Raw genomic sequence first — 12693 nt, 5'->3', positions numbered from 1 at the left:
CCGAGAAGACGACTCATACAAGGAAAACCGATAGCAACAGATCGCATCCGACAGACAAACGGTACATGAATAGCGACTGGCACAGGAGCAGGCAGCGGGATTTTCGGCCACCCCTCGCACAGGGGCGGCCACGACTGAGCACGGGGGTTGGAAGGCCGGGACTGGAACTAGGCATGGAACATATTACATGCAGCGCACGCTATATGTTGGCGTCGACTAGGGGTTGTTGTCCGCAGTAGTCGACAGAGAGGAAGCAGCTCAGTACCGGCGATCGGGGTCGCGGCGGTCGTCGTAACGGCGGTCGTGGTCGTGGCGTGGACCGCGCTCCTCGCGATACTCAGGGCGGCCGCCGTATCCGCCGCGGTCATAGTCGCGGCGGTACTCGCGCGGCTCACCACGGTAAGGCGGGCGTTCCCTGCGGTCGTCCGTGTCACGGTAACGGCCGTCGAAAGGGCGGGGGTCGTAGGGGCGCTCAACTGGCTTCTGAGTCAGCACTTGACATCGAAGGGTGATAGATGGGTGCAACTTACAGTCATTCCTCTTCGGCGGCCCGTAGTAGCGACCAGGAGTCGGCGTCCTCGCACGGCCACGGCGCGCCTACAAGTCAATGGAGCAATGGAGGTCAATGCACGGACAACAATGCACGGAAACGGAGCGAACATGCCTTTTCCACTGAAATGCTCTTGCCCATAATTTCAGTACCGTTCATCGCAGTAATGGCGGCATCCGCCTCCTCCCCACTCTCCATCGTAACAAACCCGAACCCGCGCGACTCGCGGGAGTGAGGATCATACATTACCTGGGCCTTCTTGACCTGCCGAAAGCCGAGTCAGCCCAACGCGCGCGAATCACGCCTCGTGCCACGCCAACTCACCCTTCCAACCTTGGCGAAGGCCTGCTCGAGGTCGCGCGTGTCGACCTTGTGGCTCAGGCCGGAGACGTGGAGGTTGTTCCCCGGGTTCTGGTGCTGGGGTTCCCTGGAGGACGCGATGCCGTTCAGCCCCAGCGCAAACTAGAGCTGGAACACGAGACACACCTCTCAGCCGGCCGCCCCGGGCTCCGGCTTCGACTGGAGCGGCGGGGGCCGTCGCGCTGCGGGGAGCGGCTGTTCCCGTTCCAGTTCTGGTCGTCCGCAGGGCCTGCATTCGACATGGGGGCGTCGTTGGTGGGGATGCTGATCCCCCCGTTGCTGGGCGGGGCCATGTCTTGCGATTGCCAAGCTGAGGAGAGGGAGGAGCGACGGAGGGTGAGGTGGGGGAAGAAGAGCAAGTCAGGTTGCGTGTCATTCGAGCGGGTTGGGGCTGGAGGCACGGCTGGCACGAGTACGGAAAGGCGTGGCCGCTGGGCTCGCAAACACGAGCTGGGGTGGAAGCAGGGCCCAGGAAGTGCCACGCTGCATTGCCGGAAGGCGAGGGGACGAAAGACTGGTCGGTCGCTCGTCGGGGCGAAGGCCTTCAGCCATCGGAAACTCGGCGTCGCAGGCGCAGTGGGGAAAGGTGCCGGTGAGCGCGTCGGACCACGAACGCAGGGCGTTCACCGCTGGCGCGATGCAGGGTGGGGGATGGACGGCGGAAAGTAGCGACACGCGGAATTGAAAGGGGACGGGTCGCGGTCGGCGGTGCGGTGGATGCTGAGCACGTACCGTCATCCATGGTGCTTGTGTGCGTGGCCGGGACTGATGGCGTGGCGGGTGGGTTCAGGGCGGGTGCGGGCTGCTGGCGGTGGGGTGAGAGAGAGACGGCAGTGCGCATTTGCCTTTAAAGACGCCCCCGCGAACAAACACGACCACACCTTCGGGCGTCCCGCCGCGGGTCCAGCTAAATTGCCCCAGCGCATCAGCGGCAGCCACGTTCGTCCGTAGGCGGTGTGGCGTACAGCGGCCAGCACGGCGGGGGCGGCGGCGAGCACCCAGTGCATGACAATGGGGTCCAATACACGGCCAGGAGCATGTGCAGTGCGGGCATAACGGCGGGGCAGCGGCGCGGCGCGAGTCGGACTGACCCGGCTCGAGTGATGGCGTTGGACGAGCCTCGGCTGAGCCGCGCCCGGCCGTGCCCTCCTCCTCCCACCTTTTCTTCGCGACCACATCCTCCCTGCCGCTCACGGTCCCTCCGCCGCTCTCCTCCGACACCCGCACTTCCACTCAGGACACCATGCTCCGCGCCCGTGTCGCGTCCTCTCTTCTCCGGGCTCGCCCTACGGCCGCTCGCGTCGCACCGGCGTTCACCCGCCCGTCGTCCAGCGCGCACAGCGAGGAGTCCTTCGAGTCCTTCACCGAACGCTACGTCACCTTCTTCCAGTCCGCGGAGGACCTGTTCGAGGTCCAGCGCGGCCTCAACAACTGCTTCGCCCACGACCTCGTCCCCGCCCCCGCCGTCGTCGAAGCCGCCCTCCGCGCTGCACGTCGCGTCAACGATTATGCAACCGCTGTCCGCGTCTTCGAGGGTATTAAGGCCAAGGTCGAGAACAAGCAGCAGTACCAGGCTTATCTTGATGAGCTCAAGCCTGTCCGGGAGGAGCTTGGTACGTCGAACGCTCGTTCCGCCTCTCTTCCGCTCCCTCAACCTCAGACACGTAGGTGTCCAGACTCAGGAGGAGCTTTTCACGTCGTGAGACAAGGACCGGAGCGGGTTTGCATTAGAGTCAGTCCTTCTTGTGTCTCTCATCCTTCATTATCTCTAACCTTTGCCCCTAGTACTCCGTCAAAAATTGTCATAATTACATGAGTTTGCCTCTTCGTTTTTCCCCGGGTCTGAAGGAACGATTGGGCGGGATGGTTCACTCTAGCCTGCTCTCAGTCGCACCACGGTTTTTGTGCGACACGTCATGAACCCATGCTCGCATGAGGATATCATACTCGCCGTGCACGAGCATCATCCTCTAGAGTACAAGAAGGATGTCATCTCAATGAATCCTAGGCTTCCCTCGGAGGCATTGTATGTCTCGCTCTGGGCCAAAACTCGAGGTACGCGTCGTTCGCGGCTGGATGCGATGTGTCTATTGCATAGCGAAGGAGAGTCAATTACATGGTACAAATACGCTTGACAAGAGCGGGGTTGTGCATGTATGTACATAGCGGAAAACGCGGCTGGCGGTGAAGCTCGGCGCATATGATACTGTGCAGATGATGCGAATAAGGAGCAATAAAGAAAGGCGCTTGCGTAAATGAAAGTATGCTAGGGGATGCATTGTCCAGATCGAGTGGTCGATATTGCCGTGGTACTTGCGATGCTGATGCGGTGCCGGATCTATTGCAGGGAAGTCGAATGCAGAGTGGATGCAGCGTGTTCAGGGAAGTATGGCGTCCGTACGTGGCCGCGCCGCAAGATATTGTTGTTGTCAAATACGTGTTGTGTATGTTTGAGATATGCCTTGAGATATGCCCGTGATATGTTGCAGTTGGAACAAGATCTAATATCCGTAGTATGCGCGCTGAAGGGTGCGTCAGACGAGGGGGTGGGGCTTCGGTCGAGAGCTCATACCATGCGGTCGCTGTAGAATCACGGTCAGTTGATGGCAGCGAACATTTGGAGACAAAGACGTACAAGAGCCAGATTACTTTGGAGCCAGTCTTGCAGCCTCGCAGAGTCACGATGTGTCCTCGAATAGACTCGTACAGGAGCGCACGTTGGTCTTTGTCGGCCTGAGAAGGAAAGTTGAGAAGACAGAAGACAAAGAGAAGGCATCCGAGCTGACGTTGGGTAGAACGCTTGCAATGAGCTGGCTTCCCGTCACGGAGAGCGCGAGATCGACAATCATGGCTCTACGAGCGCTGAGAAGAGGTCAGAGTGATACGGAACGGTGAGGTGAAGCGCACACGCACGTCTTAGCAGGTTCACACATTCTCTTGATGATCCTGTCAAGCGTCTCCTTCCCTCCCTCCTTAAGAGCCTTTGTGATGGACTTGATACCTTGCTCGTTCGTGGCGTATTCAAGCAAGCCGCCAAGGAGATGCTCCAAGGCAAGGTAACGATGGCGTTGAGAACCGTGCTCAAGAACTGTTAACAATCATCAATAACAGTCGAGCCATTGTCTCACAAAGACCTACTGTGTTGAATACAGTAAGAGCCCCACTGGTTTTTGGCGACCTCTCCGAACACAAGGGGCCCTTGCTTCAATAGCTCGTCGACGATGCCGTCCTTGGCAGACTCCTCGAGGTTCTCGAAAGCGTGCTACGGAAGAATCATAAGGCCAAACACCGACTGAGACGAGGTCTGCTTACCTGAACGACGAGCGAGCCAGTCTCATGGCACGCCAAGGACGCCCACTTGCCCTTGAGCGATTTATTGACGCTGCCGAGATGAGAGCTGGTCAGCGGCACTCTGTAGACGCATCGTCGAGATGCTCACAAGGCAAAAATCGGCGGCGCGGGAGGCGTCCAGCTGAGCTCCATGATCTATACGACGTTGAGCATCCACTAGGATGATGCGAGAACGAGGAAACTCTACCTTGCTCCAGACGTGAGACGCATGCTTGTTCACCAACGTCTGAGCCGGATCGCCGAGCAGAAGCTCGCGCACGATCAAGAGACGAACTTCCTCTTCGCAATCGAGGGCCTTCTGGAGGACGTGACACCCGTAGCAGTTGGTGGCAAGTTCAACAACACGGGTGCTACGAGTCCCTATGAGAACACGGCCGAGCTGAACGGCGAAACGAAACGTACCGCATGCAAGAAACAATCTTGCGGCGCTCATCGACACTTGAGGTGGCCTCGAGACATCTCTGCACGGCCCAGTTCCCGAACCTATCGAAGAGCCGTTAGTCAGTGACGGTCAAATTGGATGGATAGCGACCGACCTATGAGCCATCATCTCGAAGCCCTTCGCGCAAATAGCGTCCACGATCTTCGTGCGCTCTTCTGCATCGGCCACTTTGAGCTTCTGTTGAAGAAAGATAGAAGCCTGCTGGTCGGAGGACTTGATGATGCGAGCCACAAAGAGGTCGTATGGCGGCGACGAAGAAGGATGTAGCAGCGACAGGAAGTTGATAGGCTGTTTATCCTAACGTATCAGAATCGCTCAAAAGGTAACCTCGTAACCACATGCCTCGTGCACCTGAGAGGTCGTAGAACGCGGAGGGCTCGGCATCTGTTGAGTCGCAGAACGGAGGATATTTTCGCTCGCATTAAGTTGAATAGAACGCTCTCCGATGTCGTCCGCCTTCACCCACTCCGACGAGGTCCGGAAGCGCTGGCCGCCCCAAGACAGAGGAGGAAGCGTGGTCGGGAGGCCATTGGTGTCCAAGCGGCGGCGGTCGGCCTGAGGAAACGAGCTCGCAGCACGAGGAGAAGTCGTCGAGGCGCTCTCGGGAAACGGCTCAAAGGAAGGGAAGTAGCCGGTGTCGGGGCTGACAGCTTGAGACTGTGGCCAGAAATGAGCCTGAGAGAGGGGAGGGCCATCGCGGAATCCGGTCTCGAACATCAAGGAGTTGTTGTCGCCGGACCGAACTGGGGCGTTGAAGTCGAAGTTGGGCGGGAGCTTTTGGTCGAAAGCTTTGGCAGGAGAGAGGTCGGTTGGGGTGAGAAGAGCAGAGGTGGTAGAGATAGGAGATAGATCGGGAGACGTAGGCGAACGCGGAACGTCGCTTCGCATCTTCGGCATGGGAGGCAGAGGGCCCGGGGAGTTCAAGTTGAGAGAGCGGAGAAGCTGCTCGACGTGCTGCATGCGAAGTCAATGGGTGTATGCGCGTGCATTTGCCAATAGAACCCACCAGCTCAGAGTCGTCGAAGTTGGGCGAGAGCCTTTTGCGGCCGTCGCCTATGGCCCCGACGTCCTGGCGACCAAACAACTCGAAGCCGAGGGGTCCGAAGACATCTTCACCGGCGTGGTGTACGGGAAAAGAGGACGACCGGAAGGGCGCCGGACGAAGGCGTCCCGGAGGAGGCGGTGGTGGGGGATGGTTCCCGAAGTTGCCTCGTCTGAAGGTGTCCCAAGCGGTGTCCGACGGCTGAGGCTGGGGCGCCCAGATGGAGGCGGCAGAGGTGCGGGACGAGGGGAGCGTGTCGAAGAGAGGGACGAAAGCAGTGGATGCGGCGGCGGTATGCGAGTCCATAGCGGTCGGTGAGCGATGCGGGGGCGGTGGAGGGGGATGGGCTCGACGAGGGCGCACCTGGAGGGTATTTAGCCTCGGTGGGCGACCTTGAGAGCAGCGTGAAGGGTCGGGCGACTTGGGAGGCGCACTTCCTGTTCTGGACGGAGGAGGTCCGATCTGAGCGAGTTCTGAGCGTTCGCACGCCGGGGAGTCGAATGAAGAGCGACGGGTCGGGGGACCGAAAAGCGTCCCTCCTCGATTGTCACGTCGGCGTGATACACAGGGCAGCGAAGCCTCTCTTCGCCCGTTCCCTGCCCTCCGCCGCGCTCGTGCGCTCGCCGAATGGCACTCTCGAGGTCATTGACATGCTCGCAGGGGCAGACGAAACCTGCTTTATCACCATGCCTCGGGTCGGTCCGCGGGAGAGGGCGCCTGGGGTTCGACGAGCGCGCGCGGATGACGAGGCGAGCCGCGGCGTGAGCGACGAGGACGTTCGTCAGAAGCCGGGAGCACGCTTCTGGCGAGAAGCACGAAAACAGACGTGCCCAACGTTTGGCTTTGACAGCAAGCTCACGAGCCCGCGTGGAAGTCCGCCGTGGGGACGAGACGATGGAGCCCGGGTGGGGCGCTGGAGATCGGCCTGTGTCGTGTCGTGCGCACGGACCGGCCGAGGAGCTTGTGTGGCATGCGCGCGGCGCGGAATGTGCTCGTCGGGGCGGGGCAGAGGAGGCGGGCGGCAGCGAGACGAGGAGAGGCCTCGGGCGAGGGCCGAAATGGGCAGGCTGAGAAGAGGGATCTGGAGCCGCACGCCGAAGCTGCGTCCAAGATCGCGAACCGCATTGATCGACCGTGGCGACTTCCCGCACCGGCCATGAGGCTACTGCATCCTCCGCCCAACTGCATCCTGCTCGTCTACGCTCTCGCATCGTCTGCAAAGCCCAATTAGAAGGCCGCACCCCCGGCTATCCGATGCGCATCGATGACGACGGAATGAAATGCGCTGCACATGCCTGAACGACGAGCCGACTGCCCGGAGAAATGGCATCGCCGTCACCGACGCCGAAGAGCTTGCCAACGTTTCCTTCACGTCGGCGGCCGAACGCCCAAGGTGCAAGCTAGGGATACATTCGCTCCGCCGTCCCCGCCGCTGCCGACGACGGGCTAGGAAATTATAAGTGGTACAAGCACAACACAGCAGGATAGCTCAAAACACGGGCACGCACAAGCAAAACATACAGACAACGCGCGACATCCACACCGCCTCCCGTCTATTCACCTCCACCGCCGGCGAGCTCCAGGATCAGCCGGCACGCGACGTCCATGAAAATGAACGGTGACACGACTTCTTCGTCCCGCATGTTGAAGTCTTTGATCGACCGGCTGGACTCTGATGCCGTCTCCGAGAGGTTGTAGTCCGGGTGCGCCATCTCGAACTTCCCCGCGCCGGGTTCGATCGACGCCTTGTACGTCTTCTTGTGGTGGAAGTCGACGAGGTAATTGATCGAGTCCACCATGTACAGTTGCAGGTTCATGAGCACCTGTCCGTCAATGTCAGCGTCCAATCATCTCGCCAGACGACAGCCGCGCTACTGACCACGACGTCCTGCACACGCGCCCGCGTCTCGATGAAGTAGATGGCCGACGCTGCACGGAGGTCGACGTAGTCGTCGTACTCGCGCGCTCGCTCGATCTTCGTACCCCCTCGTCGCTCCTTCGCCAGTGCCTTCGCGCCCAGTCCACCGAGGTCGTTCTTCTCCTTCCACTCCATCCCCAGCGCCTTCAGCGTCCGGTAGATTTCGAGCATCACCTCCATCGGCGGCGATCTGCTGCGAATGCCGAAATGCCACTTGGTTCGATGCTGCTTCTTCTCCTTCACCGGGACGGCGCGCTTCGCGCTCGCGTATGACTGCAGATGATGCGGTTCGGGAAGTTGGTCGGGGAGAGAGGAGTTGAGAACGGCGAAGTTGTTGACTTCCGCTGGATCCACATCGCTTTGCTCGTTCTGCGGCGTGGAGAATTCAAAGTCTTCATCGTCGTCGTCTTCATAGTCGTTGAACTCCGAGTCGAAGGGATTCTCCTCCATATCCGTGCCGCCCGGAGTGATAGCGTTTGGCGAGAGGGGGTGACGAGGCTGCAGTGTTAAGCTCGTAAGATCGACGCTTCACCGCTTGCATGTATTGACCACTTACGTCCATGGCAGCAAGCTTAGCATCCCGTTCCTCTTGTTCGTACTCTGCCACTGTTTCTCGTGAGCCTTACAAGCACCCTTGCCACGAAAAGCACTCACAACTTCGACCGGCCCGCCGCTTGTCTCGGAGGAGCATGTAGGCTACTCGCACCGAGTTGCCTCCAGGTCCATCGTCCCTGCGCAAGCCGTCCCATACGTCCTCCTTGTCCACTCCTTCCATGCGTGCCGCCAGTTCCTCCACAACCTCGTCCTCAATCCGGCCTAGTCCCTCGATGAACTCGAATTCGAGAGCCTTTGGGGGAGCGACAAGTGACGAAAGAGTGCCGAGGACAGGCCCTTGAGTCGGCAACGGGCTGAGATAGGCGGGAAGGTCGGTGGTGAAGAAGGGATGGTGCATGATTTCCGGGATGGTTATGCGTTTGACGGGGTCGACGGCGAGCATGCCGTTGATAAGACCCTTGGCGTCGGGTGACAGGTAGGAGGGGAGGTGGTAGACACCCTCTGCGAACCATAAGAAAGAGTGCGGAGCAGAGCAAAGAGCGCGACGATACGTACGACTGATCTTCGTGAACAACGTCTGTACGTCGTCGTCCTCGAACGGTAACCGGCCACAGAGCATGACGTACAATATTACCCCAGCACTCCATACGTCAATCTCCGGCCCTGTGTAGAGCCCGCCACGGATGACTTCTGGCGCGGCATAATTCGGGCTGCCACAGCTGGTCTTCAAGAAGTCGCCGTCCTTGATCTCGTTCGACAGCCCGAAGTCCGCGATCTTCACGTTCAGGTCGTCGTCGAGGAGCACATTCTCCGGCTTCAAGTCGCGGTGGACGATTTTGAGGTGGTGGCTGTATTCAATCCCCGAGACGATCTGCTGGAAGAACCGCCGTGCTTGGTTCTCGTGCATGCGCCCGTTCGCGACGATGTAGTTGAAGAGCTCGCCCCCAGCGTACTCGAGCACGATGATGATGTCCGTCGTCGTCTGAATGACCTCGTACCTGCGGCCAGCCGCGTCAGCCTCGCAGAAACGCGCAGAAACACGCGGGAAGGCGAGACGTACAGCTTGATGATGTGCGGATGCCGCAGCGCGCGCATGTACTCGACCTCGCGGTGGACCCTCGGCTTGGTGCGGTGCTTCGCAATGGCCTGCTTGGAGATAAACTTCATCGCGACCTTCTGCCCGGTCACGGTGTGGATGGCCACTGCACGCCGTCATGTCAGGCGCGGCGCGGCGGACTCGGTGCGGGGGAGGGCTCACTCTTGACCTTCCCGAACGTCCCCTCCGCAATCTCCCCGACAACGGTGTACTCCCCAAGCTTCTGGCCCGGCAGCTTTTGCGGCGGGTCTTCGGTCATGGCGTAGGTGTCTAGAAGTGGTAGTGGGGGGAAGAGCGAATGCAGCCAGAGTGGGGAGCGGGGAAATGGAGCGTGAAGTCGAAGTCGGATCGCTCAGCGCCCGGGTGAAGCAAGCGTCCGCTAGCGCTGGGGCCCCTCGCGTGTGGCAAATCCGATCGTCCAATATGGTGTTGTGCTCTGTTTGGACGTAGTGGCGTTCCGCCTTGCTCTCCAGCCGCGATGAGCGTGGTCGTCACGGCGATATCGGTCTCCGCACCCTCTCGAACATCAAACATGCAGAAAACGTCGAAAACCTTTCCCGTGAGGCCACAGTGCTCAATCGAGAAGAAGTTGACTCTGTGCCTAAGCCTGAGCCGTCACGGACATACACGATATCCAGCGTTCTCACCAAGAAGAAAGTGCGCGACTGCCGGCGGCGAGCGCGGGTGTGTATGTCGACCGCCTGCGGGCCGCCGTCGGGTTGCGTCAGGTCTTGGGCGCGTGAGCTGCTATGGGGAGCGCGTTTCCCGTCTAGCGTTTCTAATACCCGGTGTGGCTCAAAACCATGGTATTAACTGTATTCACATGGACGTACACAAGCACACAGGCACCCCGAAAGCCTCATTAGAATGGGACTACAAAGTTGTAACAACAAAGAGGCTGAAGTCAATGCTATGAGGAAGGAATGAGACATACACCCCATGGAATGTAGCGTTCAGCAGGATGGAAAACACCTCAATCACTGGACCACCGCGGCACGAGTCAGAATGCATGCGTACTCCAGACGTACTGAAGCACTCACGTTTCTACGTCTGGGAAACACTTCTTCACGAGCGCGAACATGTCCGGGTCAAGCTCTTTCATGCGCGCGTATTTGTCTGGCTGGTGCTCCTTCATGTTCACGATGATCGCCTTGAGCTCGCGCATCCTTTTCTTCTGCTCTTTCTCCCCTGGGTTCATCACCCTGTGGTCATAATCCAACCATGGCCAAACGGCCGCATCCACCGCGTCCCCGAGTTCTTCAACCGTCTCGGCCTGATCCTCGGGCGATATCCACTCGCCCTCCTTGGAAAGACACCCGGCGATCTTCGCCCGCGCGCCCGCGAACTCGAGGAGCACCCTGTCTTCAGCCTCCTGGCACGCCTCCACCTCCCGGCCGTCCAGCACATCCACGAACTGCGGTGGCACGGCTGTGACTGGCTTGAAGGGCGCGAGCAGCTCCCAGATACCGTACGCGTAGTCTGCGAGCCAGCTGCGGGGCCGCACAGGATCCCCCACTGCAACGTCCGCGGAGCCGGGGGGCACGAGCCGCTGCCAGAGCGCGCGCGCGAACCACGCGTGCGCGTACGTGTCCTCGCAGCACTTCAAGTGAAGTCGGCGCAGCACGCCCGCCGCTACGAGGACGCGGGGGAGTGGGATAGATGCGTTGTGGTAGGAGCGCAGGAGCGTCGGGTGGCGGAACGCCAGCAAAGGGGCGTCGCCTGGCGCGGAGATGTAGACGGTGTCATGCGCGTGAGACCACGAGTGACGGTATCCTTCGCGGTGAGTGGAGCATTTGTCGTAGGCCTCGAGGGGGGTGTAGGTGCTCCAGCAGCGCTCGAACTTGATGAACCCAATAGGGGGCGAGGCGGCGAGTTCGTACGCGGGGGGTGCATCGGCGGTGGCAGCGGCGGGGGGAAGAGCGACGTGGACGACGACATACTCGCGGGGATCGCCCTTCTTGGTGTCCATGAAATGGTCGAGCTGAGTGACGACGCAAGAGAATAGCGACTCTGAGGGGGAATATACATCGTCTACCGAGATAGTGTGGTCGATGAACCTGTTCATGAGTACATGGAGCCGCCAAGAGAGACGGAGAGAGCGACGTATGTCGTTCTTGCAACCGTCGAAGAGGGCAGGCAAAGCGGGGATGGGTTCAGATTTTGGCGTAGAGAGCCCGACCAAGCTGAGCGTTTGATGCAGAACATCGAATAACATTATGAGAAGGACGAAGAGGGGAGGGAGTGATAAGCAAGGGGGTGAGTTGTGAGCAAGGGGGTGGGTTGTGAGCAAGGGGAAGCGCAAATGGAGAGAGGAGAGGACTTGCCCCGAACCTTAACTTCTAGAATCTAGAGGAGGGAGCGGGCCCCATCTATGACGTAGACGGTATTTTGCCCGCTACAGAGCGCTGTCCAAATGCAGTGATGGGGGCTTGCGAATATAGATTTATGGGTACCGCGTAAGCCGGGGATCGACGTCTCGACCGTGGCGAGGCAGTCGGGGGCCCGGGGGAGTAGTAGTGACGGTAGACGGTCTGAGGACGCGCTACAACGACGCAGCGGTTTTCGACGGCGCCTAACTTCTGGCGTCGGGGATCTGTGTCGCATATGTGCGTTGGCTCGATGCTCGACGAAGGCGGATGGAGGTGGAAGGCGTGGTCGTGTGAAGCAACGCGTAAACAACATGTTACATTTGATTACATTAGACGGGCGAGGTTAGGAGATGTATGTCACAAAACTACGAGAACAGCCAAGTAGACGCTTCAAGAACGGGGCTGACCTCAACTCTACTACAACGAAGCTAACCCAGCCTTCTGTGACCCCCACGACTTCATGACGAAGCCGCAAGGCAGAAGAACTGAGCAGCGTCAATTTTCCACGACCGTAACAGACACAACACGTAGAGATTTGTGTGAAGGGCCTTGACTTGGTACGTGGGATGCGGAAAAGTTAGGACGGACTCACTGGTGAAGCACACACTGACCAGCGCAGCGGACAAGACAGCATTCATACAGCCAATTCCAGAACAGAGCTTGCAATCAAGAAGAATAGTAAAATGACATTGAGTCATAGAAGAAGGGAGGCAAGGAAAATGGGGCGCCGGGCGAAATTTCGTTCACTGCATAGGCCAGAGGGATTCGCACGCTACTGATCGGTTCTTCCGAGTCGACGCCCGTCTGAGCTCGCTGATTGAACGTATGCTGAGTATCATAGGATGTAAGCACCTATAAAAGAGACATTCAAACAGCAATATTGTTGCCGGTTCATGGCTGTGATGATTTGTAGACGACGCACAGTACAAATTCATATTATAATATACTCGGGATATCGCAATTCCGTGAAGAGAGAGCGGGTATGGAAGGAATCTGGTGGTATGGGATAC

General features: G+C 59.2%; 5 protein-coding genes across 5 annotated transcripts; 1 reads left to right on the top strand and 4 right to left on the bottom strand.

Annotated features, from left to right (window-relative positions):
* Positions 1 to 258: 258 nt before the first annotated feature.
* On the bottom strand, positions 259 to 1652 carry BXZ73DRAFT_90039 (RNA-binding domain-containing protein; the record flags this gene model as incomplete). Its single annotated transcript, XM_048025483.1, has 6 exons — positions 259 to 476; positions 531 to 597; positions 665 to 814; positions 875 to 977; positions 1037 to 1220; positions 1643 to 1652. The coding sequence occupies 6 exons, from the start codon at positions 1650 to 1652 to the stop codon at positions 259 to 261; spliced, it is 732 nt and encodes a 243-aa protein (XP_047877922.1).
* A 501-nt stretch (positions 1653 to 2153) lies between these two features.
* BXZ73DRAFT_101488 (COX5A-domain-containing protein) lies at positions 2154 to 2613 on the top strand (the record flags this gene model as incomplete). The annotated part of the gene is made up of 2 exons (XM_048014923.1): positions 2154 to 2523; positions 2579 to 2613. 2 exons carry the CDS (start codon positions 2154 to 2156, stop codon positions 2611 to 2613), a joined length of 405 nt encoding a protein of 134 aa, XP_047877921.1.
* Positions 2614 to 3411: 798 nt separating this feature from the next.
* Positions 3412 to 6051, bottom strand: BXZ73DRAFT_101487 (ARM repeat-containing protein; the record flags this gene model as incomplete). The annotated part of the gene is made up of 13 exons (XM_048014922.1): positions 3412 to 3432; positions 3483 to 3492; positions 3546 to 3643; positions 3697 to 3763; positions 3824 to 3998; positions 4049 to 4172; positions 4223 to 4292; positions 4350 to 4396; positions 4449 to 4611; positions 4664 to 4744; positions 4798 to 4991; positions 5055 to 5657; positions 5710 to 6051. The coding sequence occupies 13 exons, from the start codon at positions 6049 to 6051 to the stop codon at positions 3412 to 3414; spliced, it is 1995 nt and encodes a 664-aa protein (XP_047877920.1).
* Positions 6052 to 7298: 1247 nt separating this feature from the next.
* BXZ73DRAFT_47059 (snf 1) lies at positions 7299 to 9573 on the bottom strand (the record flags this gene model as incomplete). Its single annotated transcript, XM_048019802.1, has 7 exons — positions 7299 to 7568; positions 7625 to 8161; positions 8220 to 8269; positions 8318 to 8719; positions 8774 to 9216; positions 9279 to 9420; positions 9477 to 9573. The coding sequence occupies 7 exons, from the start codon at positions 9571 to 9573 to the stop codon at positions 7299 to 7301; spliced, it is 1941 nt and encodes a 646-aa protein (XP_047877919.1).
* A 777-nt stretch (positions 9574 to 10350) lies between these two features.
* BXZ73DRAFT_101485 (uncharacterized protein) lies at positions 10351 to 11379 on the bottom strand (the record flags this gene model as incomplete). Its single annotated transcript, XM_048014921.1, has 1 exon — positions 10351 to 11379. One exon carries the CDS (start codon positions 11377 to 11379, stop codon positions 10351 to 10353), a length of 1029 nt encoding a protein of 342 aa, XP_047877918.1.
* Between the last annotated feature and the right edge of the window lie 1314 nt (positions 11380 to 12693).

Source organism: Epithele typhae (genome assembly GCF_022376455.1).
Source record: "Epithele typhae strain CBS 203.58 chromosome Unknown BXZ73scaffold_24, whole genome shotgun sequence".
Lineage (NCBI taxonomy): Eukaryota > Fungi > Basidiomycota > Agaricomycetes > Polyporales > Epitheliaceae > Epithele > Epithele typhae.
The sequence above is the reverse complement of the archived record's forward strand: the minus strand, read 5'-3'. Positions and strand labels throughout refer to the sequence as shown.